The sequence below is a fragment of the Drosophila elegans genome, unplaced genomic scaffold, assembly GCF_018152505.1.
Source record: "Drosophila elegans isolate 14027-0461.03 unplaced genomic scaffold, ASM1815250v1 contig_149, whole genome shotgun sequence".
In the NCBI taxonomy this organism is placed as follows: Eukaryota; Metazoa; Arthropoda; class Insecta; order Diptera; family Drosophilidae; genus Drosophila; species Drosophila elegans.
Window position 1 is genome coordinate 14,306,179 of NW_024545513.1, and position 23,968 is coordinate 14,330,146.

General features: G+C 36.3%; 2 protein-coding genes across 5 annotated transcripts; one reads left to right on the forward strand and one right to left on the reverse strand.

Annotated features, from left to right (window-relative positions):
- Positions 1-3,529: 3,529 nt before the first annotated feature.
- On the reverse strand, positions 3,530-22,873 carry LOC108150042 (calcitonin gene-related peptide type 1 receptor). Of its 4 annotated transcripts, none has more exons than XM_017278007.2 (10): positions 22,793-22,873; positions 8,052-8,270; positions 6,982-7,282; positions 6,171-6,261; positions 6,016-6,107; positions 5,825-5,951; positions 5,327-5,428; positions 4,938-5,056; positions 4,156-4,229; positions 3,530-4,095 (listed from the first exon to the last, which is right to left on the reverse strand). In XM_017278007.2, the coding sequence occupies exons 2-10, from the start codon at positions 8,257-8,259 to the stop codon at positions 3,716-3,718; spliced, it is 1,494 nt and encodes a 497-aa protein (XP_017133496.1). In that variant the 5' UTR covers positions 8,260-8,270; positions 22,793-22,873; the 3' UTR covers positions 3,530-3,715. The 4 variants fall into 4 exon arrangements, 3 of the variants coding, with proteins under 3 accessions (XP_017133496.1, XP_017133493.1, XP_017133494.1); XM_017278004.2 differs by lacking the exon at positions 22,793-22,873 and adding an exon at positions 10,937-11,171; XM_017278005.2 differs by lacking the exon at positions 22,793-22,873 and adding an exon at positions 11,106-11,169.
- Positions 13,608-15,320, forward strand: LOC108150043 (mucin-5AC). Its single transcript, XM_017278008.2, has 4 exons — positions 13,608-13,881; positions 14,164-14,428; positions 14,471-15,083; positions 15,151-15,320. The coding sequence occupies exons 1-4, from the start codon at positions 13,608-13,610 to the stop codon at positions 15,157-15,159; spliced, it is 1,161 nt and encodes a 386-aa protein (XP_017133497.2). The 3' UTR covers positions 15,160-15,320.
- Positions 22,874-23,968: the final 1,095 nt, after the last annotated feature.

Sequence of the window (23,968 nt, forward strand, 5' to 3'; positions counted from 1 at the left end):
CAACTAAGCATGAAATGCATTTAACAATTAATTACAACAAATACATATTTATATATATATATAGATGTACATGTCTATTTGTATGGCCAGGATAGCGAAAATATGAATTATAGCCCCGATAACAGAATCGAAAACAGAAACAGAGCAACACCAAAAAAACGAAGTTATTGGAGATGGAAATCCGAAAAAAACCGAAAAACCCGAAAGTGAAAAGTGAAGCGACTTAGCAACGCCTCCCGAAGCAACACCCGAAAATAAACTTCCAACATTTTTATTGATATACACTAAAATTTAGACACCTAAGGCGATTTCATCGATACCAAAATCTAAGTTAAGTCAAGATTGCATGCAAATTAGCGAATATGAAACTTCAATTTAGTCTATAAGAATCGGATAAAACATGCGACAGATTATGCAAATAAATAAGCGAAAACAACAGGCCAAAAAAGCGTAAATAAACCAGATATTTAAAATAAATAATTGGTCGCCTGAGGCAAAAAACACGGTAAGCAGTGCAAGTTGAACATCGACAGCTTCCAAGCAGTGCATCACAAGCAGTCGAGGGACTTTTTACAAGCAGTTGTCAAAATGAAAATTGCTTTAGACTTAGACGAGAAAAAAAACAAAATAAAACCAAATGTTGAATGATTTGCAAAATTCAAGAAATTTGTTTAAAAAAAAAACAACAATAAGGAAAAGACAAGAAGATATACGTAGCCGCTTTGTCAGACGGAATGCGCCCAAACCAAACTAAGTAACTAAGTAAACTAAAATAAAAATCGCAAAAATATTTAAATCAATTTTGTGCGTAAGAAAAATCGATAGCCGTTATGCATATATATGTAAGTCAACTATATATATTTATATATATATATGTGTGTGCAAAAACAAGATCACGAATCAAAACAAAAATCTGAACTCAACTTCAAACTTAATTAATTATTATCCATTTTATTGTGTATGCTAATTATTATTGTCTATAGCGTATCCTACAAATATTATATATACTTTTCGTGCGAATCCAAGGGCAGCACCTATTTATGCATTACCCTGCGATGGTACTTATCTAATTAGTTAACCATATACCGCATACCCATGTACTTACCTTACTTTAAATATGCTTACTTAATCACATTTCGATATTGTATTCGTAGCCCCTGAGTAGAACTATTTCAATTTATTTGTACACCCTCCAATTCACACAATCCACAACCTAATATTGCCCAGCAGCTAAAAACAAGCTCTAAATAATATATATTAGAGGCCTGCATGAATCTTGAGATGTTTTGCTCAGTACTTTATACTCACAGAAAACTATTCCTCACAGATTCCAAAAAAAAAAAAAAACTTCAATGCTAATTCTTTAAATTCACATTACTTGAAAAGTGCTTCTTTTTAATATTAGATCACATTTATTAATGTATTTAAAAATAAAAGCAAGGAAAAAAAAGCTGCAAGTAAAACAAACTGATTCACTGACTCACAGATAAAGTCGATTTTTTAAATGATTCAATTCACAACATAAACATATTTAATTGAAATCATTTCCAAATTTTTTAAAGCCAATATTGCAACTGCGATGAATAATTCGACTTATTTTCATTAATTCATTTTAAAACGACTCGGCGAATTAAAGAATAGTACTGAATTAAGCCACTGTGGGTTCCTGCAGGTCTCTTCCAATAAATCTAAATGGATAGGCGCATATTTGTATGTATTTACCATAATATAGCTAGCTAACACAGACACAAACAGATCACTCTTATACCCACTCACACAATGAAGAATATGATACCGAGGTGACACAAATTTAGATGCATATTATTATATAACTTATATGACAAAACAAAAGCGATAAGATTAAAACAAAAATTTTAATATACTCGAACGTATAAAGTATATGAATGTATGTAAATTATTATTATATTTGTATTTTATTGTATGTATTAGTTTTTGTTCTACGCTCTTTTGCTCTTTCATAAAAAAAAAAAAAAAAAACCCAAAAACAAAATCGAAATCCAAATGAAACTCGATAACAAAAACTAAAACCAAACAACAAAAAGCCGGCAAGCAATGGTATACAAAATAAAATAAAATATGACAAAAGGAAATCAACAAAAAAATGAAATAAAATTGAATGAAAAATTTACCAAATATTAAGTTGTTTTTATTCCGCAGTTATTTGTAAATCAAACGCTTTTGTTGCAGTTAACATGATTTATTCACTACGTAAGTGTTCTTGGTTGGGTGGAATAAATATCATTAATATCTGACATCTACAGCATCAAAACATTACACATCTATAAACATCTGTAAATCATTTATATCTTTATGAGCTAAAAAAAAAATTTCTTTAGGTACATGGGAGAATGTATGTTTTAGTCCTCTCAGGACTGCTATTTGAACATATTTTGTATTTAAATGGTAAGGAGAACCTGTACATTTTTGGCTCTTGGTTCCCACAATTACTCTGGATATGGCATAAGGAGTTTTCAGTTTTTTCATGGTTTTCTGTATGAAACCTTTATACTTAAAGGGGATATCCTCTATGCAGGTCTCATTAAATAGACATAAATAACAATTTTGTTGGGTTATATAAACATTAAGATTGTTATCGTATTTTTTCTTTAGCTTTGTCAAAGCATTTTTTGAATTATTTACTCTTTATCAATTGAAAACTTGAGCAAGCTTTAACTCCGATCATAAGCTCACGTCTAAATGGTCGAAATTGAAAATTTAGAAATGTTTTTTAAAACGTATTTAATTTTTTAAAGAAGCTTCATCATTGTTTTGAAGTACTTAAACTTCTTATTTAAATCTAGTGAACAATAATAATTAAAACGTTCGCCTAGAGTTCTTAATATAAAGAAATATTGACTAGAACTTTGTCCAAACGTTGCACACTGGGCCAGAAATCATATTTTTTGCCCTAAAATCTGGCATTTCTTTCCCTGTACAGCTATAAAATGGAAACAAATCAGATTATTTTTAACTTTGCATATTTTATTTCTAGAAAAAAAAATAGGAAACGGAGTTAACTCATTTTAACGCACATTCAAGTAAAAGATACAACAAAACAAAAAAAAAGTTTAGCCACTAAAAATATTAAGTGGCTTAATACTTATAACATTTAAAAAGTGCCACCTTTTGGTGTCTGAGTAAAATAATCGACCCGACAAAAATGTACAAATATATTTATAAATAAATATGAATTCAATTTCAATGACTTCACCAGAATTTCGATCAGATAAGTATTCATTTCATTGCACTAGATTATTTTACATTTTAATAAATTTGGAATGAAATTTCATTTTTAAAAACATTAAAAAAAATTCTTTGAAATTTTGGCATAAATTAGCTAAATATATATTAAAAAGGTCCTCGTTCTCCTTTTATTAATTTTCTCAAAACAAAAAACGGACTTCTGGCCAAAACTCGGGCCCGCTGGCCCAGTGTGCGCTGTGAAAAATATATTAGTTTTTTAATACATTTCTAATTGAAAGTATTTAATTTTTGCAATACCTGCAAGATTATATAAATTTCGGCTTGCCGAAGCTAGCTTTTTTCTGGTTTTTTGTGATAATGCTTTAAATAAAAAATTATATAGCGTTATTTGTTTAAGGATAATGAAAAGAAATGCTTATGCTTGAACTCTGTTCAAAATCTTTGCTCGGCGATACGGTCAATATTTCGATCGACCCTCGCGTGGTACTCCTTAAACGCCCAACTCGCGGCTGGGCGTGGTCGTGGCCATCTGCCCGGTATTACTCCCCGCCGGCGGAGCGGTCACCAGTCGGGGCAGCCACTTGTTGAGCAGCGTGCGGATGGCGAAGGTGACGTCATGGTTGGCGAAGCAGAACAGGAAGGAGACCACGAATCCTTGCAGGCTGACCAGGACGACGGAGAGCAGCTGGTAGAAGCGGTCCAGCTGGGTGCCCGCATCCGGACGATAGGGCAACAAGAAGTGCTGCAGGCCGAACAGCGGCACCAGGATAATGGTGGCCCGCACCGCCTTGCGGATGGCCAAGGGCGCAGGTTGGGCGGACTGGGGATGCAGCTTCCGGACGATCACCCGCAGCACGTTGATCAGGAAAACTGCGGGAGAAAATGGTGGTCAGCATTTCCACATTATTCGGGTGACCGATTGCATATTACTAAAGCTGGCCAGCAGTGAGAGGGTTATGGGCACCGAGAAGATCCACAGGTAAAGGCTGTCATTTATCCAGCAGCTGAAAGAATTTAAGCTAGTCAGATGTATAGTAAGTTTGGGAGAAGCTAGCAAAGCTTAAATTGTCGTAGCAGAATATAAAGGTTTGATTGAAACAATTTTATAGTAATTTTGAGGTGATTTTTGATTAAGTTTTTAATGTTTTTCAGTGGCTTTTGAAAACATTTTAGAGTATTGTGTGTGTGAGCCAAAAAATCAAAATGTCCAGGTTTGAATGGCACTCGATTTTAAATTTTTCAGCAAGTTCAGCGTGGTACGACATTCCATTTTGGGACCATTATTATAAAGCATTGTTTTTTTTGGAAAATTGTTGAACGCTTTAATTTTCTAACATTCTGCTTTGCAATATCCCTTTATTTCGTCGGCCTATTTTTATTCATTTTAATTGTATTTGCTTGTTAATTTCTTATCGAGGCGTCAAATCAACTACAAATGAACTTAATTAAAACCTATGCTACAGTCGTCCGATCTGGCTCGTTCCGACTTATGTACTACCTGCACTAGAAAGACAACTTTTGGGAAAGTTTCATGCAGATATCTTTAAAGATGAGAGACTAGTTTGCGTGGCAACGGACGGACAGACGGACGATCGACTCTCCAAGTGATGCAGAACAACGTTGAATTTATTATGAAATAAGAATGCTTGTATAAGAACCACGTTATCAGACTGCGGAAAGTTTATGTGCGAACTTAATTCACAAGGACTCACTGTTTGTTATCCGGGCCGCTGAAATGCCTGGCCAATCCGTAGACAATGGCAACGGGAATCGGCGATAGCCAGCTGATGACAATGAACCAGCGCATCACAATCGTGTCCTTGACAAAGACCTGGTGAAAAATAAGGGGGTTGAGTCAGTTAGTGGACACTGCTGGCATCTCAGCTTGACGGTGACTGAAAGCAGTTGGCCAAAGTTGCGATTGCACTCTGGCAAATTGAAAGGGGAAATTCAATGCCAAAGTAGCGGCTGCAGCAAATCACGTCTGTCATGCACAGAACTCTCTCATAAAGAATGCAGACTTACACGGCAATTACAGAGATTTGCATGGCCAATGTGAATGGAGAAAAGGATAACTTGAGCCCGGTCTCAAGTGACTTACCACAACGAGCACCAGGTGTAGATGCAGACCCTCACAGAACATCCAGAAGTAGTTGACCAACATGAAATAGTGCACCACCAGATGCAAGCCAATGCACCAGAGCTGAAAGTACACGTTAAAGTAGTTAGGCAATTGGCAACACTTGAAGAAAATATCAGCCATTTTAAGCAGAATTTTATTTAAGTCATGTACATTCATTTAAGATTAGAAAAATTAGGTCCATAGATAAACTGTCAGAAGTACGCCAAAACAGAAAGCATATAGTTTGAGTGTTGTTAAAGTATTGGCGTATTTAAAGTATTATTGGTGTAGTTTTCAAATACTGCAGGATAATTGTTTAAATTTTATGTATAGTTGAATAGAGCATATATTGGTTTTTTTGACTGACAATATGTAATATTCTCATTAAAAATGTTTAAGCAAAGCAAACTTAAAACCCAATGACACATTTTGAAGTATGATGGTAAAATTATTGTTTTCTTGCACTGTTTAGCTTACCGGATTCTCGGCTATGGTTTCGTTTCGCTCCACCACCAGGCGGTACCATAAAATCCAGGCCACACAGGTGCAGGCCAGCGAGGCGAACAGGTGAACATGAATCCGAATCCGGGTGCAGCGCAGGGATCTGCGAACGGGATATCCGCCCATCAGTATCAGCATGGAAGTGAAAGCGGCGACAAAACACTTACTTGAAGCCCAGGAAGATAATAATCGATATGAGCAGGGCCAGCAGGGAGAGGGCATAGCCTTTTACGTACAGCTCGTTGATGAACTGGCGAAACTGCATTGACAAGTTTCATGATTAATGGCCGATTCTTTACCGAGATGCCGCCGGTACACTTACCTCCAGGTCTTCGTAGTCCACGCAGTTGGTGTAATTGGACCAGGTCTGATTGCTTACCGGATGACGGAACCAGGAGCCGTTCTCCAGGCAGCTGTGAATGCAAAACAGCTTACGATAATTGTGGCTGCATAAGTGACGAGTGCAAGGAAATTTTCAAACAAAGTGCCTGACCAAGCACAAGGTACTTAACTTGGCCAAGACGCAACCGAGTTTAGTTGTTCTCGTTTCGAGAAAAACGAAGTTTTGAACGGGTAAACTTAGGATAATAACGTTGCCAGCACAAACAGCTACTTTGCAGAGACGTTGGTGTATTGCTGACTTGTTGTTGGAGCAATTTTTTTAAATTTAGGTAGTGTGGTTAAAGTAATAAAATTGGTATTGTTAAATACATTTTTTAAAGAAGAGGTATTGGTGAAAAAAAAGGTTTTCTTATGTTTGTTAGTAATGGCCTGTGAACGCTAAAACTATGTTGGTGTAATGTTGAATCCCTTTTTAATAAGAATAGCATAAATGTTGTTTGTATAAATCTTCCCAAATTTGAAAGCCATAAAATTGATTTAAAGAACCATGTATAGTAAAATATGTGGCGAATATTTACATAACAAACGTAACTTCATAGATATATATTGTATCGTTTAGCCCACAAAAACTATTAAAATAAATACCAAACAATATGAGGAATTTCCGTATTTATGCTTGGGAGAACATTGCGATTTTTAGAATGTTTATGCGATTCGAAACCATGCGGTGGTTGAAAATCGATCCATTCCCCGAGGGCGTAATATTCAGCCATTTTGGGCATTTAACTCACGTCTTGTGGGCCAGAAACTTGCTGTTGAATCCCTCTACGAAGTCGGGACAATATTGACTCAGCACGGTGCCTGCCGGCGTCCGGGGCCAGCACAGATATCCGTCAAAGTTCAAGGGGCAGAAGAGCAGCGGCTCCTGCTGATTTGTGGCCATCGTTGCACTGAGGACGGTGGCCATTAGCTCCTCCTTTTCCGCCAGCTCCTCGTCCACGTTCCGCATATCAATGGCGCCCTCGTTCAATACAGCGTCCTCAAGATATCGCGGCACCGGGCTGAAATTCTCCGTCAAATCCGACTCGTAGTCTATGCTCGGCAAATAATTTACAATATAATTGGGTTACATACTATTGTGGAATTTTAATTCTCAATTTTAATTTTAATTCTCATACATAATGTTCTTATAAAACAATTATAAAACAAATGCTTCGGTTCGTAACAAAACAGTACAGCCAATATTATAAATTGATTAAAATCATCAGCATTTAAAATAAAATTGTGATGCGTTTTTTGCTTTTAATTTACCAAAATTTGTCCCACTGCTGAAATATTTACTGCTCTGTGTAGATTTTGACCCAATCTAACAATCACCATCAGTTTTCGACAAAAAAAAAATTTTAAAAAATGTTAGCTTCTCAATTTTGCATCTATTTTGTTCTTTTTTTTCGATAATTTTATTGACATCGTAAAACGATATCATATAGCTGCCATAGAAACGAACGAAGAATTAAGCTGAAAATCATTATAGTTTCAATGTTTTTAAGCTTACAGATGCATAAGCTTAAGCTTATATGCATAAATCGAAATTTAGATGTTTTAAAGAATATTAAAGAATAACTTAAAGGGTATATAAAGATTGGCTTGCCGAAGTTTGCTTCCTGCCTTGTTATACCTAATATTAAAGCAATTAAAAGAGCCATTTAAACCATTGATATATACTTTTCTTTAAATAAATAGAATCAGATGGGCCGTAATTTAATTACATTTTGTTTTCATGCGTCTGCTTTCCTTTTTATTTGCTGTGTGCACATCGGCATGTGGCAAATCACGTATACGCCTGGTGGCCGCCACTCACCTGTTGCTGCCACGAGTGAAACTGATGGGTCGGCCGCATCGTATGTGACATTCTTGTATCGGTACACGCACTCGGCATACAAATGCTTCAAAAATATGCGCAGATTATCCTGTGTTTGGGACTGGGTCGCCGTTTCCACATTTTCCATCGTTGAATCTGAAGCGACTGTCCCCATCGTGGGTGTGTCAAAGTGGGTAACTGTTGTCATGGGTTAATGCGCTGAAAAAAGTATTATAAAGTATGCATGAAAAAATTTAGGGAGGAATTTTTCACTGAAACAAATATCAAATCAGAAGTTGAATTTTCCAAAATTTCAGGTAAAAACTCAGCAAAATTTTGATATGACATCACGAAAAATTTTTAAGGAATAGATTTTTTTTATATTTCTTTAATTTTAAATATTATGAGTAAATTAGGTATTTATTTCTCTAAGTCTAGCGCGCACCGCGAAGGGAATTCGAGTCGCTTGTGGCTGTCCGTTCGTGTGTGCATTTCTAATTTGGTTAGGCTTCAAAGAGTTGACTGAGTTGTGATGATATCTGCTGCGGTCCTGAGCGAATAGAAAGTCCCTCGTCCGGAATATATATAGAGTCCCTTGGCGCTGGAACCCAACCATCAATATCGGAACAGCAATCTCCAACCGTAGTGCACAGCTAGTCATATGTTGTAAATCAGTTTATTGTCTAATTAATGGCGGTGCTTAACTGTGACACTGGTTTTGCAACCGAGGTGGGGGCGAACTTAATTGCATTTCGTCACAAAGACAAAGCAAATGCCACGGGGTAAAAACTCAAATGAAATGCACATCGATCGAGTGCGGGCAAAATTAAACGACAGAAGGTAGTTGATGGCACACATATGTGCATGTAGAACGGGATGAGCTGCAAAGTTCTTGCCTAACTTGGTTATATTTTTAATCAAAACTCATTTCACTTGATTGAGTTTCCACAGAAGCCTGCAGACAAGCGCAAAACGAGCCATGGTAAGAGGATTTTCCCGGGCCCCAGACAAAACTTTAATTTGCGGCATTAATTTATTACATAGCTTGGGACAGTTTCCATGATGGAAATGGCGCTGGCTAAACATTCTTGCATGTTATTTATTTTTGCAAGTGCCTCGGCCAGGCAATTAGTCTCAGGTAGAACACCCAGGACGAAGGATGGCCAAAGGACGAAAGGACGAAAGGATGAGAGGACGAGAGGACGGCCTTTGTTGGCCATCAATTCAAATGCCGGACTCCAGAAACTAATGAGCGTTAATTGCATTTACTGTCTCAGTGAATTAAAATCATTGCAATATTTCAGCTCTATCATCCCTATTTTGAGACAAAATATAATTGTAATTGAAATGGTGAACCACTCGGAGCATAATCTACCGTTTCCGTTTGCCATGCCATTTTGTCGCAGGCACTATTAAAAACAGTGAGTTTTATAAATACAATTTACTATAATGAATAAGATAGGTTAAGCCTACAAATACTTAACTGCCAAAAGTTCAAATAATCCATGCACAAGCAAGTTTGCAATGTTCACAATGTTCTGTAGAAATAATAATAAAACGGAATGCTCCTGAGATTCCCCAAATTAATTTTTGTCTCTATCAATCAAGCTATTTCTTAGAAAATGTAAAAATAAATTGCATTCAGTCACTTATTCAGTGAAATAAAAAAAATATATCTAACTATTTTGCTTTGACTATTTTCTGTTCTTTGTTGTCAATTGCAATAACAAAATAAACGCTGCCTTGAAAATAAGAAATGCCATTTTTTGTCAATGATTCTTTGCTGTCAATAATGCCAGTTCTAAAGAAAGAAATCAAAAAACAAATATATTCCTATGCTCAGTTATTTTAATATTATTTTTTTTTTCTTTATACTGGTACAGAAATCCTGGCCCTAGTTACAAACAAATCTGTATGTAGCCAACTTTGCCCTAAACTAAAGAAGCCCTAGAAGAAAGCATCTGCAACATTTCCGCCAAATTGTTTTGCTTGCAAAGTTCTTATTTTGAGGCATCCATAAAACACAAATAATTGGAAAACGTTTGCTTGCATAAATTATGCAAGAAATCGAAATTTATTGTCAACAAACGGAAGGAGAAAAGAACAAGGACTTTCGACCAAAAGGACCTCCCGCTGCAATAGATACAAATGGCCAATCAATTGCGGGGGTTGTTAGTGGGGGGAAAAAAAAGCTGGCCAAGGAATAATTATATGTACACATGCTGAATATTGATGATGAATTGTTTTGTCTAGCAGCGAGGAAACAAAAGAAATAAATTAATAGAGGCTGGGGAGAGGAGAGCAAAGCCGTCAGTGCGGTTAATGATGCTGGCGGCATTTGCAGGCCGGAAACGGAAATGCCGCACAAACACCAACACAAACACAAACACACACACGCGTTTGCCCAGGGCAAAATGGAAGTGAACATGCGAAATAATACCATATTATTCGACCATTCTTGTCGGATCAATTATAATAACAAATTACTTCATCCGCAGCGTCTGGGTCACCAAATGCAATTACCCACGCTATACTGGCCACGAATCCTCCAGAATCCCGTGATGGAGCTGCCGGGCATAAAAGTTGCCCAGCTTGCGAATTATTGCACTCATTTTCCGCCCAATCACGGCTCGAATTTTCCTGTGTGGCGCAAAAACTTTTCGCATAAACCACGTACAATTAGGCAGAGGCCAGAAATCGAATTATTTATTTGTACTGTGTACGCAAAATATTTAATTCGATTGTTTACCTAATTAAAGTAGCGAAAATTGAGTTTCGTGTGGCGCCCAAATTATGCGAAATATTTTCGAAAATATTTTTTCACCTGATATTCACTTAATTATTGTCGAGATTTATTGTAGAACAGGGGCCAACGGATCACTTACATGGCGGCGCCAAGTCAATTCAATTCATTGAATTGTTTAAAACTACCGCTGCCATTCATTGAAAATTTAAACAATCGACCGCATGTTTGAGTTCACCGCGTTCATCACGTACAACAACTAGCCACAAAACAAAACAAAAAGTACGTTCAAAACACATGGAAATTCGTACGCGGTCTGTTATCGGCGGCCAAATAATTCCGCTCCAGTCCGCTTTCTGCACCGCTCTGCTCCGCGTTTCGATGGCAAGTGGCACGGCATCCGGCGAAAATCGCCTGCCGAGGCTGCTGGCCTTGCCATCGCCCCATTTTCCCCATTTTCCCGCCCATTTTCACCCACATTTCACTGAAAAAAATGAATAAATTACTCAGACTATGGGTACATTTTTTTTATCACGTTCATAAATATACATATTTTAAAGTAATAATAATTGCATTAAGAAGGTTTTTTTTTTAAATAAAAGCATCACAAAACTTAAATATAACTGATATACAAATAGTTGACTTGATTTGCTTCTTGAAAAGACTTCATTCTGTATTAAGTAAATATCATATAAAAGAAAATTATTATTATATAGTTTTAAATAAAATTGCAAGCAATTAATTAATATATATGTTTTTCTCAGTGCACAATGGCTGCTTTTCCTAGCTCTGCTTGCCAGCAACAAGTGGCTTGTGCACTGCTTTGTGTGCCCAGCACACAATTTGTTGTGGGCAAATATAACAGTTACCCAAGTGGGCGTGGCCCACACAGCCGGAACTCACAAATTGCTAAAGATTTTGGATTTAGCTGAAGGTATTTATTTAACCCAGCTGGCACGTTCGCTTTTTAGGATATATCTAGGACATTAAAATAGAAAATTGCAGTTTCTAAACTTATAATGTTTTGTGTAGATAAACACAACTAAAAAAACCTACCACTTTAATTAACTTTTAAAGATAGTGAAGTATTATGTTGTTCGAAATTAAAATGTATACTTATATTTTTTATCTTAAGCCAACCCAATCCCACTTTAATGGTTTTTTTTCTACCAGAATCGTTTATTTTATTTTACTCACTGTTGCTGTTCTTACTTAAATTGTAAATGATTTCATTTTTCTTTAAAATAATTAACTTTAATCTCCAAATAACATTTTTAATACAAAATAAAATAAAATTCAGCGAACCATTTTCTACTTTGATACAGTTTGGTCGCTAGAGAAAAGCAAGGGCTAAAACCCCTCAAATACACAGACACCGGTGTGTGTTTCACTTTGAAACTGTTGTAGTTAAGAACATTTGATGAGAGTGCAGGGCAAATTTTTGTTTTATCAACGAGTAACCTTCAAGATTCAGCTTTAGTGAATACTTCGTTTCATTTACTTCAACTCTTCATTCATGAAAACTTTTTCCTTGAACCACTTCCATAAAATTTATTCATACATATATTATACCCGGCATAGTGAAGAGTATAAATATTTTATGCGCTTCTCTGCTGTTCTTCTTATGAAATTGCAACCAACTTAGAATGGATCAAAAATTTTTTAAAACATAGCATGTATAAAATGTACTTTGCAATTAGCACCCTTCGTATTTTAGTGTTTTAAGCATAATTTCTCACAAGGGCAAGATTATAAGAAACTAGTTTTCTCATAAAGTTTTTTATTTTCTGTACATTTTCACATATACCTAACATATATGTGCATGTTTCCTTGAATCTTCTGACACTGCTCTTTTATGAATGCTCACGAAAAAGTACGTAAACGGCTTACACTTTTTAATTGTTTGTTTATTACACACTTCTTCTTGGTTACTTGGCTTGCAGTTAAAATGGCTTAAGTGTAATTGGCTAAGCCTATTAATTTTATATATTTAGATAGTTACATCAGTGTTTTTAGTTCAAGGAGTTAGTAAGTCTGCAATTTGCTTTATTCTCGACCTATAATTTGGTTACTAGTCAATGTGGTATAACAAATAGCTATGTACATAAAAAATTGTTTGTTTAGTTATTTTTAAACACCGAAAAATAAAAGAATGGGCCAATTTTCAAATTAATAATTTGTTTAAATTTTAAGTAACCTTATTGTTTAACAGTCGCTAATGGCAATGATGAAAAAGATATAACTGAAGTCTTAAAGACTATAATGTTTGAAATGTAATTTGGAAAAGGCTAATGACTAAAGTGTGCGCTCTTTATAATTATTTTATTATTAATTGTTTAATCTATCAATAGTTAATAGTTTTAACTGAATTGGTCTTAACAGCAAAAGTGCAACGTTAAGAGATTCAGAGTATTTATATAATCGGAAAACACTGGTAAATCTCTTCACTATTATCGCATGCTGTCGTCTTCTATCAAATTTAATCCACTTACCCGTGTTAACAACAATCTGGCGCCAGCTGAGAGAGTTTAAAGTGGTAGTTCGAGAGTTTAAGCCGCGGAGAAGACAACGATTTTTTTTTGTTGTTAGGTAATGCCATAGTACTATGGTATAATGTCACCGTCACCGCTCTCCGGTCGCACGTTCCGGGTCGATAAAAACCGGAGAGACGGTGTCTTACCAAAAAAAAAAAAAACACAAGAGTGATGTAAAGACCGCTATCACCTGCACGTTCTAGACTTCGTTTGCCGTCGAGTCGCTGACCCATAAAAGCGGGGATCTCCGTGGCTAGAGTCATCAGTGCCATCGGCAACATGTTCCACTCCAAGTCTCAGTGTCAGTCCAAATCGGGTCTACTCCTGATCCTTTTCGTCCTGGCCTTTGTCGGGATTAGGGGAGACTACGATTGGTATGGCGACTATTCGGGCTCGGAGCTGGACTACATCTTCCCGGATGCGAGCTACGATGCCGGGTGCCCACCGGGTGGCTATCCTGTATGTGCCACCGATGGCTACACTTACCACCCATTTGCCAGCAAGTGCCGTCTGGACTCGCACAATATGAAGCAGCTTTTCGCCGGCAAGAAGGGTATGTTTGGGTATCAGCTTTTAAATTTCAAATTTCTCCAAGTGTAACTAAGGTATTTTTATATTTTTTGTTTAACTGCAATTTCCCTTAAAAAAACGTATTTTTTTGTTTTAAACTATTAAAGTTACTCCTTTCTGGCCAATTTAAAATCAAAAAAAAAAAATTTTAGTCTTTGGCAACTAAATAATAATAAATAATAAATTATCCTTCAAAATATAGAGATTAACAATTCAAATGAACATTCCTTGCATTAAACACATGTTTATTATTTGTGTTTTTCAGAGCTAACCTGTACTGATCTGGACTACTGTCAATCGTATTCGATTCCTGCACAGGAATACTATCCGAAGAGCTCGCCAGTTCAGAGCTTTGGTCCGGTTCGGTATTTCGCATCTTCTGCAAAGAATTCCTATGCATATGCCGCCGCCAGCGGTCCTTATGGCGCCAAGGCTTCGGCCGAGGCTCCGGGTCCATATCCTTTGGCCCCTCCCTCTTATGAGGTTTCCTATCCCTCCGCTCCCGCTGTCTATATCTCGCCTCCTGCCAAGTATCCTTCTCGGCCTGTTAAGAATCCTTCCTCGCCTGTCAGTTATCCTTCCCCGCCCTCATCCTATCCCGCTTATTCCAAAAATGTGCCCGCCTATGCCGCTGTTTATAGCTATGCCGACACCACCAGGGCACCATTCAATGGATCGACTTCGTCCGCGGCCACTACTGCCACCACTGCCACTACAGCTACCACGAGGGCCAATACGTATCCTGGGTACCCCACCGCATATCCAACAACCACTGGGGCAACAAGCACGATGGCAACAACCACAGTAGCTACAACTACAGTAACAACCACGCCGGCAACAACCACGTTGGCTACAACGACAGCAGCTACCACCACAGCAGCAAGAACCACAGCAGCAACAACCACAGCTTCCACAACCACAGCGGCAACAACCACTGCAGCAACAACTGCAGTAACAACCACGCCGGCAACAACCACATTGGCAACAACGACAGCAGCTACCACCACAGCAGCTACCACCACAGCAGCAACAACCACAGCGGCAACAACGACAGCAGCTACAACCACAGCGGCAACAACCACATCTTCCCCAACAACAGCAGCTTCAACCACAGCTTCCACAACCACAGTTTCCACAACCACAGCAGCAACAACCACAGCAGCAACAACCACGGCAGCACCTACTGTAAGTATAATCCACCAATGCGATCTGTGAACAATTTAGTCTTATAAATCTTTCCCTTTCGTTCTAGACTCCCTAAAAACTGAACGGATAAGGCAGCAATCGGCATCACCACCAACAAAATAATAACAACAAAATAATGTCTAGAAACACCACCGACCAACCACTTGAAGGCATCAGCAACCGAAATCATAATTTTTACCACAGCAATATGTAGAGTGTTCCATTTAGCCACAATAAAGCAATCAGTACAGCACATAAACAAGTTGAGTTGATCGCATATGGTCCTTGATTTTTGTGGGCACTGAGAAAATTTAGCATCGGGAAAGGGAAAATTATTTAATGTTCTAATTATGGCAAAACTTAAATTGAAAAATGCTTTTAAAATCGAAATAAATATAAGGCATTAAGACTTTTTCTTGTGATTTCAAAAGTATCCTTTAATTATTATTAATTTAAATATTGATGAAATAATTAACTATTTTCAAATTGATTCTATATGACATTGGTTTTGCTACAGTTGTTTTCTATAGAGATCAGTTTTATTTCGATCTAAAATCATGTTGTGTATCAAAAATAATTACTGAACATGTTAGGACGTTTAAAAATTAAAAAAGGAAATGTAAATAAAATGATTTTAGTTGAAAATCAATAAACCTGTTTATGAAAATGTTTGAATCTATATAATTATATATATATTAATTTTGAAAAATTTTTAATGTTTAAACATATCACATGAAGGGACATATCTAAATAATCGTTGTTCTTGCATTATTATTTTAATGAGTTTAAGGTTAATGTTTTTCCACGGAAAATTGAGGTGATATTGTTAGATTTTTAATGTGGTGTTGAGGTGTTTGGATGGTTGGCTGATGCAGAGTGGGTGGCACTTATCAGCGCCTCTGGCCCCACACACTCGAACAGGTGTTTGGCATTGTTTGCTCGCTGAATTATTTTCGCTGCGGCTTAATAGATTTTTTTAAGCAGTTTTCCGCTTTTGTGCCCGCCCTTATCTTTTGACAATAAAACGGCATTAAAAGCGGGTCGGAAATCGACGGCGGAAGGGTCGAAACAATGGGCCACAATGGGCCACAATGGACCGTGAGTTGGGGTCTCCTATTTCTGGCGGGAAAACGGAAACGGAAATTAACAAATGCCCCAGGCAGCACTTGGCATGCCAAACAACACAAGGACAACCGCCTGGCTAAAATAACCATTTATATTCAAATTGTCTTAACTTGGCTCAGATTTTTGTACCCACGAGCTGACATAATTTTTTTTTGCCAGTATTTATATTTTTTTTGCCTTTGGGGTTGGCCAAAAGTTTAATGAGGAAATCTGCTTAATTAAATGATAAACATTTAATTTGGGACGCCAACTTAGTCAACACTTTGTTTTTTGTTTTAAAGAGTTAAGATATAAGAAATGTGTAAATAGTGATTTTATTACATTACATAGATCATTTGACTTAACCATTTGGTTAGAAAAAAATTATTAAAAATGAAATACATATGTGTATTTTTCTTTCATACCAGGAATGTATATATTTTTTATTTATAAGGATTTATAAAATAATATAACTAATAAAATATTTAAATTTAATAATTGGGTTGATAAAATGTAACAATGTCAAAACCTTTGAGTGTGGTTTCGTATTTATTACCTTATAAGCAAATGCAGAAAAAAAATTTAACTCAGTGAAAAAGTTAAACGCAGACTCAGACGCTTTTTCTTGCTGTTAAAAAACTGTAATCAAAACCAGACTAAAATTAAGTACAGCGATACAAAAAAAGAGAAAAATTGCTTTACAGATTATTAATAATTATGATTTATCGCATTAAAGGTAGGTTAACTTCTCTCAGGTCAGGCTTTTAGGTGAGACTCGATTTAGCAGGGTCTTTTGTGTTAATAATTTTGTTGCAGCTTTTCTTTTATATTTAAGCTGGAGTATTACGAAATGATAATTTTGCCCCCACAATTTATGCAAAAACATTTCCCAAACTTGCGCATATTTTGTGTAAAATAATTTGTAGAATTTCATTTGTTTGATTTCATTTACTCAACCAGCAATGTTGTTTTTTTCGCCGGCAGCTTGTGTTTTTGCTTTGCTCATTAAAAGTTTTACCGCGAATAGAGAGAGAGTGCGAAAAGTGCTGAACAGGCAAAAAGATTCGGCACAATTGAATGAACTCTTTTTATTTTCGTTTTTTGCATTTTTTTTTCTAAACTGGCGCCGTTCTTTCAGGCCCGGAAAAATGAAAAACGCTCAAGTGAAAGTGAATCTTGAAAGACAGCTGCCCCAAGTCCGTAAAATCCAATCCGCCCCAACTTTTGATGGCCGATAGCAGATGGCAGTGCCAACATCCTAAGCCAATTATTGACATTCTCTGGCAGTTTCGCATAAATCAAAATTTGCACAAAACCCACGAAGGAACTTGGGAAAATAAGGAAAAACTCGGAAAGGGGATTAAGTTGGAGGAGCTGTTAGCGGATTTAAATACTGTGTACTCCTTGAATTCGCGAGTCCATCGAAAAATTGTTTTTTTAATAAGATAAATTAAAACTAATAAACTTAATTGCATTATTAGATAAGATTCACAAAGATTTGCAAAGATATTAAAATAGTTAAAGCTAATAGTTAGCTAATAAATAAATACAACGAATTGTAATAAATCATTTTTAAAACGTTTAAGAAATACATTAATATTTGTTACTTTATTTATATAAAATAAGGAAATGTATTTAATAAAGTTTTTCTGCTCTTTGTAAACTTTTATGTTTATATGTTTTTAAGGTCCAATTCAAAGTTTTAATTTGCTTAAAGAACAATTGCCTGATTATAATGAAATTCAAGCAAAGTACAACTTTTATCAATTGAAAGTCAAAAGAATTCGTGTGCAGCAAAATCGAGTACAAAGTATCTGACAGTCGCGTCACTACAATAAATCAGAGCTCTCGTTTTTTAATAAATTTGAAGTGGGATAAGATTTGTGGTGGTTTAGTCGCGGGCAAATATTTTATTTAGATGCCGTGCTGCCACGCCCACGCGGCATAAATCAAATACCGCTTCTTTTGATTTTCATCTTTTTTTACAAAAATATTTTTTTCTTGGCCGCTCTGCTCGAATTGATATTTATGGCCGTGAAATCGGCTTATAGCATTACCCATTCCCCCACTCCACCCCACCTATATGTATTGCCCATATATACAACGCTTAGCCAGCGGGTTGTTTACAATTCAGCCGAAAATTGCCACGAAATCAGATCGCACTTAACGGACGAGAACAATGTGTTGGTTATTTTTATTGGATTTAATTGCGAGTACCTGAACGTGGCCGAGAAAACTCGGGGATAAGGTCTCTGCCGGAAGCCTAAAAACCAGGGAAAATAAAATTTGCCCGAGAGTAATCAAATATTGAATGAAGACGGGCGTTCATTTTTTTGGGGGGGAAATTTGGATTCCATCAGTTTGGGAATAAACACGCTTCCAATTTGTGTTAAATTTATTGAGAGAATCTCGCACAGTTTTTCGACTTAACTGACAGCTCGCATCCAATATTCATAGATATCAATTAATTAGCCACCTGACTATTAATCTGTATTAAGCTGGTTTAATCACTCGTTTTTATAAATAGCTTTTGTACAGGTATATATTTTAAACGCTGGCAAATGAAATATTTATACATTTGGAACCGCTATCTGTTGAATACCTAATTATCTATAAAACCATTTTTGCACTATGATACATTTTAATATTTCCAAAATAATTTTTAAGTGGATATCTAAAAATTCGTTCAACCCTTATTGACTTTATTTTTGTCCAGAAGACATCCGTCACTCAATTTTGATTAATTAAACTTTTCATTTGAGAATTCTTAGATCAAAGAAAATGATGAAAAATATGAAAAAAGCATTAATAAAACCAATCGGCTGTTTACCTTTTGAATGAAAGTTGTTTGTATTATGAGAAATTAATTGTAATTATTCATAGAACTATAATATTTTAATTTCTATATTTTAGAACTATAATATTAAAATGTTGAAAAGAATTAAAAGGCAAGCAAAGATAAGCAACCCATAATAAGTACATCATAATTAAATGCATAATATTTAACTAAAACCTAGAATGAGTTTAAAAATTAAGAATTGAGAAATGAAAATGAAATAGACTTCTTAGAAACTCCCTTTATATTATAAACTTTTTAAGAACAACAATATGAAATTGAATACAATTTGAATGGCAGTGAAAATGTAATAGAATATCATTTCTATGAGTTTTTATAATGTATTTGTTCCAGTGATGTTCATATGCAGTAACATAAACATGTCATAAAATGGGTCATATTATAAAGTGACACCTTTTTTTGTTTAATATTTTGACATTTATTATTTTAATAATTCGACTGAGTGTGGTAATATTAGCTGGTTGCCAAGCGACTGTTTATTCAGTTCAACGAATATTGGTTATTAATGGCCAATGACAGGGGATGGATGCAGTCACTGCCCCATTAAAATATTTAAATGTCCAAGGCTAATGGACACGAAAAAGTACAGCAGAAGGCGCCCATTGAACATGTTTGCAAAATTAATCAAAAGCGCCTCTGACAGCTCAGGGAGCGTCGCAAGGAAAATAAATTAAAAATACATAAAGCGCTCAATTACGAAATTTTGTACATTTAATTTGTAAGCAAAGCGAAGACAAGACTGGAAGCACAAAAAAAAAAAAAAAACAACGACAAAACCCGGCAGCATTAGAAGCGAGGGAAAAGCTATGTCTGTAGAAATCCAATTTTCATGTATATTTTTTGCCACTGCCCATTTCCCTTTTTGTTTTCCGTGTTTTTTGTTGCCTACTGTTCCGGGGGCAATATAAAAATTTAATATGCGCCCAAAAAGTCGGCTGCAATAAAATGCTTAACAGGCTTGTAGTGGCGCAAGTAACTTCAATGTGGAATCATAAACCATGATCCAGACCTTGACCACATCCCCACCCCACTAAATTATGTTGTAAAAGTGGCAAAAAAACAAGCAAATGGCGACACTTGAGATCCCATTTCCCCGCACATTTTCCCCCGGGCAGCAGGCAAACAGACAGACAAACGGAAACAGAAGAGCAGACAGTCGCCTCATTAGTCCAGCGGTCAGCGGTCAGCGAGAAAAAGTCGAAAAACCCATAGGGTCTCGTCTAAAGAGTGTGTGAGTTATAGAGGTTGCATCTCAAATGGGCAGGTCGGGAACAAAACATATGCATACCCGTTTTGGGGGTCGTTTTCGACTGAAATCACTTATAACTTTCTTTCAGGCTTATCGAATAACAACTCCAAGTGGAATTCAAAAAGAAAGTCTTTGTGTGCGATACAAAAAGTGTAAAAATAAATTTTAGTAAGGCAACCTATAAAATAAATGTTTGCCAAAACAAATCTCTAAGATAACATAACCAGATTTATACACTTTCAAAGGAAAAGTGTAATATTTTCATATTTAAAATAAATAAATACGGCAATGGACTAAAATCATAGCGAAAAATATTTAAAATAAGTACAAAATATTTACATTTATAATGTTTTTGTGCCAGTGTATATACTCTTTTCCTAAATGACCTCTTTAGAGTTATTTTTAACAAAATTCAAGACACTCCTTTAAGTCCTAAGAAAAAAACACTTCAACAATGTACAAACTACCCCCAAAAAAATAAATTCTGCCAGAATAAGTTTGATTTATATTTAGTCCTATCAGATGACAACTCCACAAAGCATTCTTAGGGAATGAGTAGGCAGAAAAGTTTATAAAAGATTTCCTAAGCCAGTGGTTTTATTACAAGGCAAGCTAGGATGAACACGAATAGCAATTAGAATGCACTTTATCATGTATGTATAGAAAATGAAGGCCAGGTGCTTAGTTTAATTAACCATTGACATTTTCCGACTTTTCGAGGAAAACCTAATATCTGGTTGGTCTGTCTATTGCGGTGGGAAACATTAGTTGAGTGAAACATCAGTTTCAGCGGTCCATGTCGACATTTGTAAGTTCTTTAATGAAGAACCTGCCATCAATGTATATGCGGTTGGACGCGACTTCTTTTGCGCTGGGATGACAGCTGTCATGTACACAAGTGCCCCCATTTGAACCCCCTTCCATCAGCATTTAATGCCCTTTGACCCCCTCCCCCAACCACATTTAATGCCCTTTGACCCCTTCGCAGACGCTGTAAATGTTGGCGTCAGTTTGTATGAGTCATGTAAACACGGCCACCAACTAATGAGTCCTCGTTTAGCAGGCATAGGAATTTGAACAGACAACGATCGTGCGGCAGTCAAAATTAAAAACAACAAAACACAGAGGTAGTGTGGTCGTGGCTCCGTTTTGAAATAAACTAGGAACTACTGGAATCTGCATGCCAAGTCCCAAATCTCTAGCTTTTATAGTTTCCTAGAACTCGACGTTCATACAGACAGACAGACAGACTGACAGAGAGACGGGCATGGCTAGATCGAACTAGTTAAACTAAATCAACCAAGCCTTGATGGTACCAAATGAAATTTGGTTTTAACTAGTATTAAAAGCTTAAAATTATGTGCAATAAAGAAGGGGTGTACAATATGAATGTTATTATGAATGTCAAAATTTGGCACCTAAGGATGCACCCTGACCTCGAAACAGTAAAAGTAAACTTTTATTTTATTGGTGTTTAAAGTTTAAAAACTTAAATTTCAGTGCCTGATCAATGTCGTACCATTTAATTTTGATTTAAATATTTTAAAAGTGTAATAAAATATATAAATGTGGCTTATGTACATTAAAACCAGTATTATTAGTAAATAATTAAGCAGACTCTCGATCAAAGTAGACAAGGTGTACAAATTTACTTAAGATACGCTCTCTAAGTTTCCACAGGCATTTACGTAGTTTTTCTTGTTATTTCAAGTCGAAAGCAACAAACTGTTAGGCTTACAGTTCGTTGAGTTAATGCCCATAATGAACATGTTAAATTCAGAACTATTCAGCTAGCCATTTGCCGGAAAGCACGCTCCAGCAACGTCTTGAAAAGAGGGTGGCGGAGTGGAACCCGTCGAAGCCCTCGCAATGGCAGCACATAAGTCAGCTGACAGCGTCTTGTGCATAACTTATTGCACACTTTGGGGGCTGCTCCAGCCCTATATTGCAATTGTTTCGCTACACAATCGCCAGTCATTGCGGGTATTTGTATTGGGTCTTAGTCTTAAGCCGGCCGTAACATGTACATAGATATATGTATATGCCACCAAGATGTGCGCAGGGTGTGCCTTTGGACAGTGGCTAATTGAATAAGAAACCGCAGCATGGTATCAACTACATACGGGCCACGCGGCGCATACGCAATGCGAAATGGAAAAGGGACTATTTTAGAGCCTAAAGCAAGCAAAAGGATTGCTGAACGGATTGCTAAATCCCCCTCTTTGACATAAAAAATAAAGCGGAGCATACATTATTGCGATTCCTGAATAAATCATTTGTTTGCAGTGACATTTCGATCTTGTTTTTATATTCCTGCCCAAAGTAAATACGGTCCTAATGCATGTGTGTGTCAAATTTTCGGGCATGACAGGCCGCCTGTATTTCCAATATGTGTTGCGCGTAAAATAAACAATATTCACACAGCGAAAACCCTCACGAATTAGGGAAACTTAGCGAATGACGGCTGCAATTAAATGTAATTTGATGTGCTCTGTTTACCTCGACAGCGGGATGCCTCTCGCACTTTTGGGATCGAAAAGTCGCGGTTCGATTTTGGCGCCTCTAATTGCCGTATATTAAACGATCGAATTGCAAAGCGAGCGTCAAAAAAAAAGCCATACTCGAAAACAGGACCACACAATTTGAAGGCAGATTCCGAAATCCGCGACCGTTGTGCTCGCCACAGCAACCGGTTGGCAAGTGAATACAAAATTCCAAAACGAAGCGAAAGGAACCGATGCGGAGGATTCAAATGGGCAAGCAGTTCGGCACGACTGCTTGACGAAAACTGTTATACGGCGAAAGTGCATGGACATGTTATATTTTAAATTTACTAACAGATTTTTCCTTACCAAATTCAATTGTTTAATTAAAAAATACCTAATTAGTAAATTTATTTACTAATTATTATTATTTATTTCTTACTTTATTAAGATTGGTGTATCCCTTACCAGTAAAAAAGATTTTTTTTAATCATATACAAAACAGTGACATGGAAAATTAATTAAGCAATTAAATTAAACAAATAAAATGCAACAAGTCTACTTATATTAAAGAAATAATAGGCTGAGCATTAAATACATGGTCAAATTACAATAGCGAAATTGGGAAAACTAGTCATTCACCTTAAAAGTTAGTTTCGACAAAAATTCAATAAATAAATAAACAGCTAAATAATTTTATTAAAGTTTTGTCAATAAGTTTTATCAAGTTTTGAACCATAAGCTTTACCTTTTTACTGCTTAAAAGAGCTTAACGAAAGCATCACAAGCAGTGTAAGAAACACGAGCATCACAAGCAGTTATTGGTGTTCATGCCAAACACTCATTTCAACTTCAGATTGCGTGGTTTTCAGTTTTTACCTTTTATTCTTACGAGAATATGGGGACTCAATATCTGAGCCATGGCCAGGCAACCGAGACGAGACCAGAGAAAGAGAATCTGAGAAGGGGTTGCTGGATTTGGTTTTTTCATGTTTCTTGCTTTGGTTTTTTTGGCTTTCTAGCCGCACTTACAATGGAAAGGGGGAAAGGCACGTATAATTCTGATAGATGGAAACCGTCTGGTTTCCATATGTAGTAATTGTTGTTTCTTTGGAGATTTACTTTAGCAAAGAACAAGTCGGTCGTATAAATAGTTGTCGAAGGGTGAGCTGAAGACATCAGTTACACGCCA

Coding starts and splice junctions, on each gene's coding strand:
- LOC108150043 (XM_017278008.2), top strand. CDS start 13,608: ATGTTCCACTCCAAGTCTCAGTGTCAGTCCAAATCGGGTCTACTCCTG. Junction 13,882..14,163: donor GCTTTTCGCCGGCAAGAAGG/GTATGTTTGGGT, acceptor TGTGTTTTTCAG/AGCTAACCTGTACTGATCTG. Junction 14,429..14,470: donor TATATCTCGCCTCCTGCCAA/GTATCCTTCTCG, acceptor CTCGCCTGTCAG/TTATCCTTCCCCGCCCTCAT.
- LOC108150042 (XM_017278007.2), bottom strand. CDS start 8,259: ATGACAACAGTTACCCACTTTGACACACCCACGATGGGGACAGTCGCT. Junction 7,283..8,051: donor TTCACTCGTGGCAGCAACAG/GTGAGTGGCGGC, acceptor TGCCGAGCATAG/ACTACGAGTCGGATTTGACG. Junction 4,096..4,155: donor CTCACTGCTGGCCAGCTTTA/GTAATATGCAAT, acceptor TTTCTCCCGCAG/TTTTCCTGATCAACGTGCTG.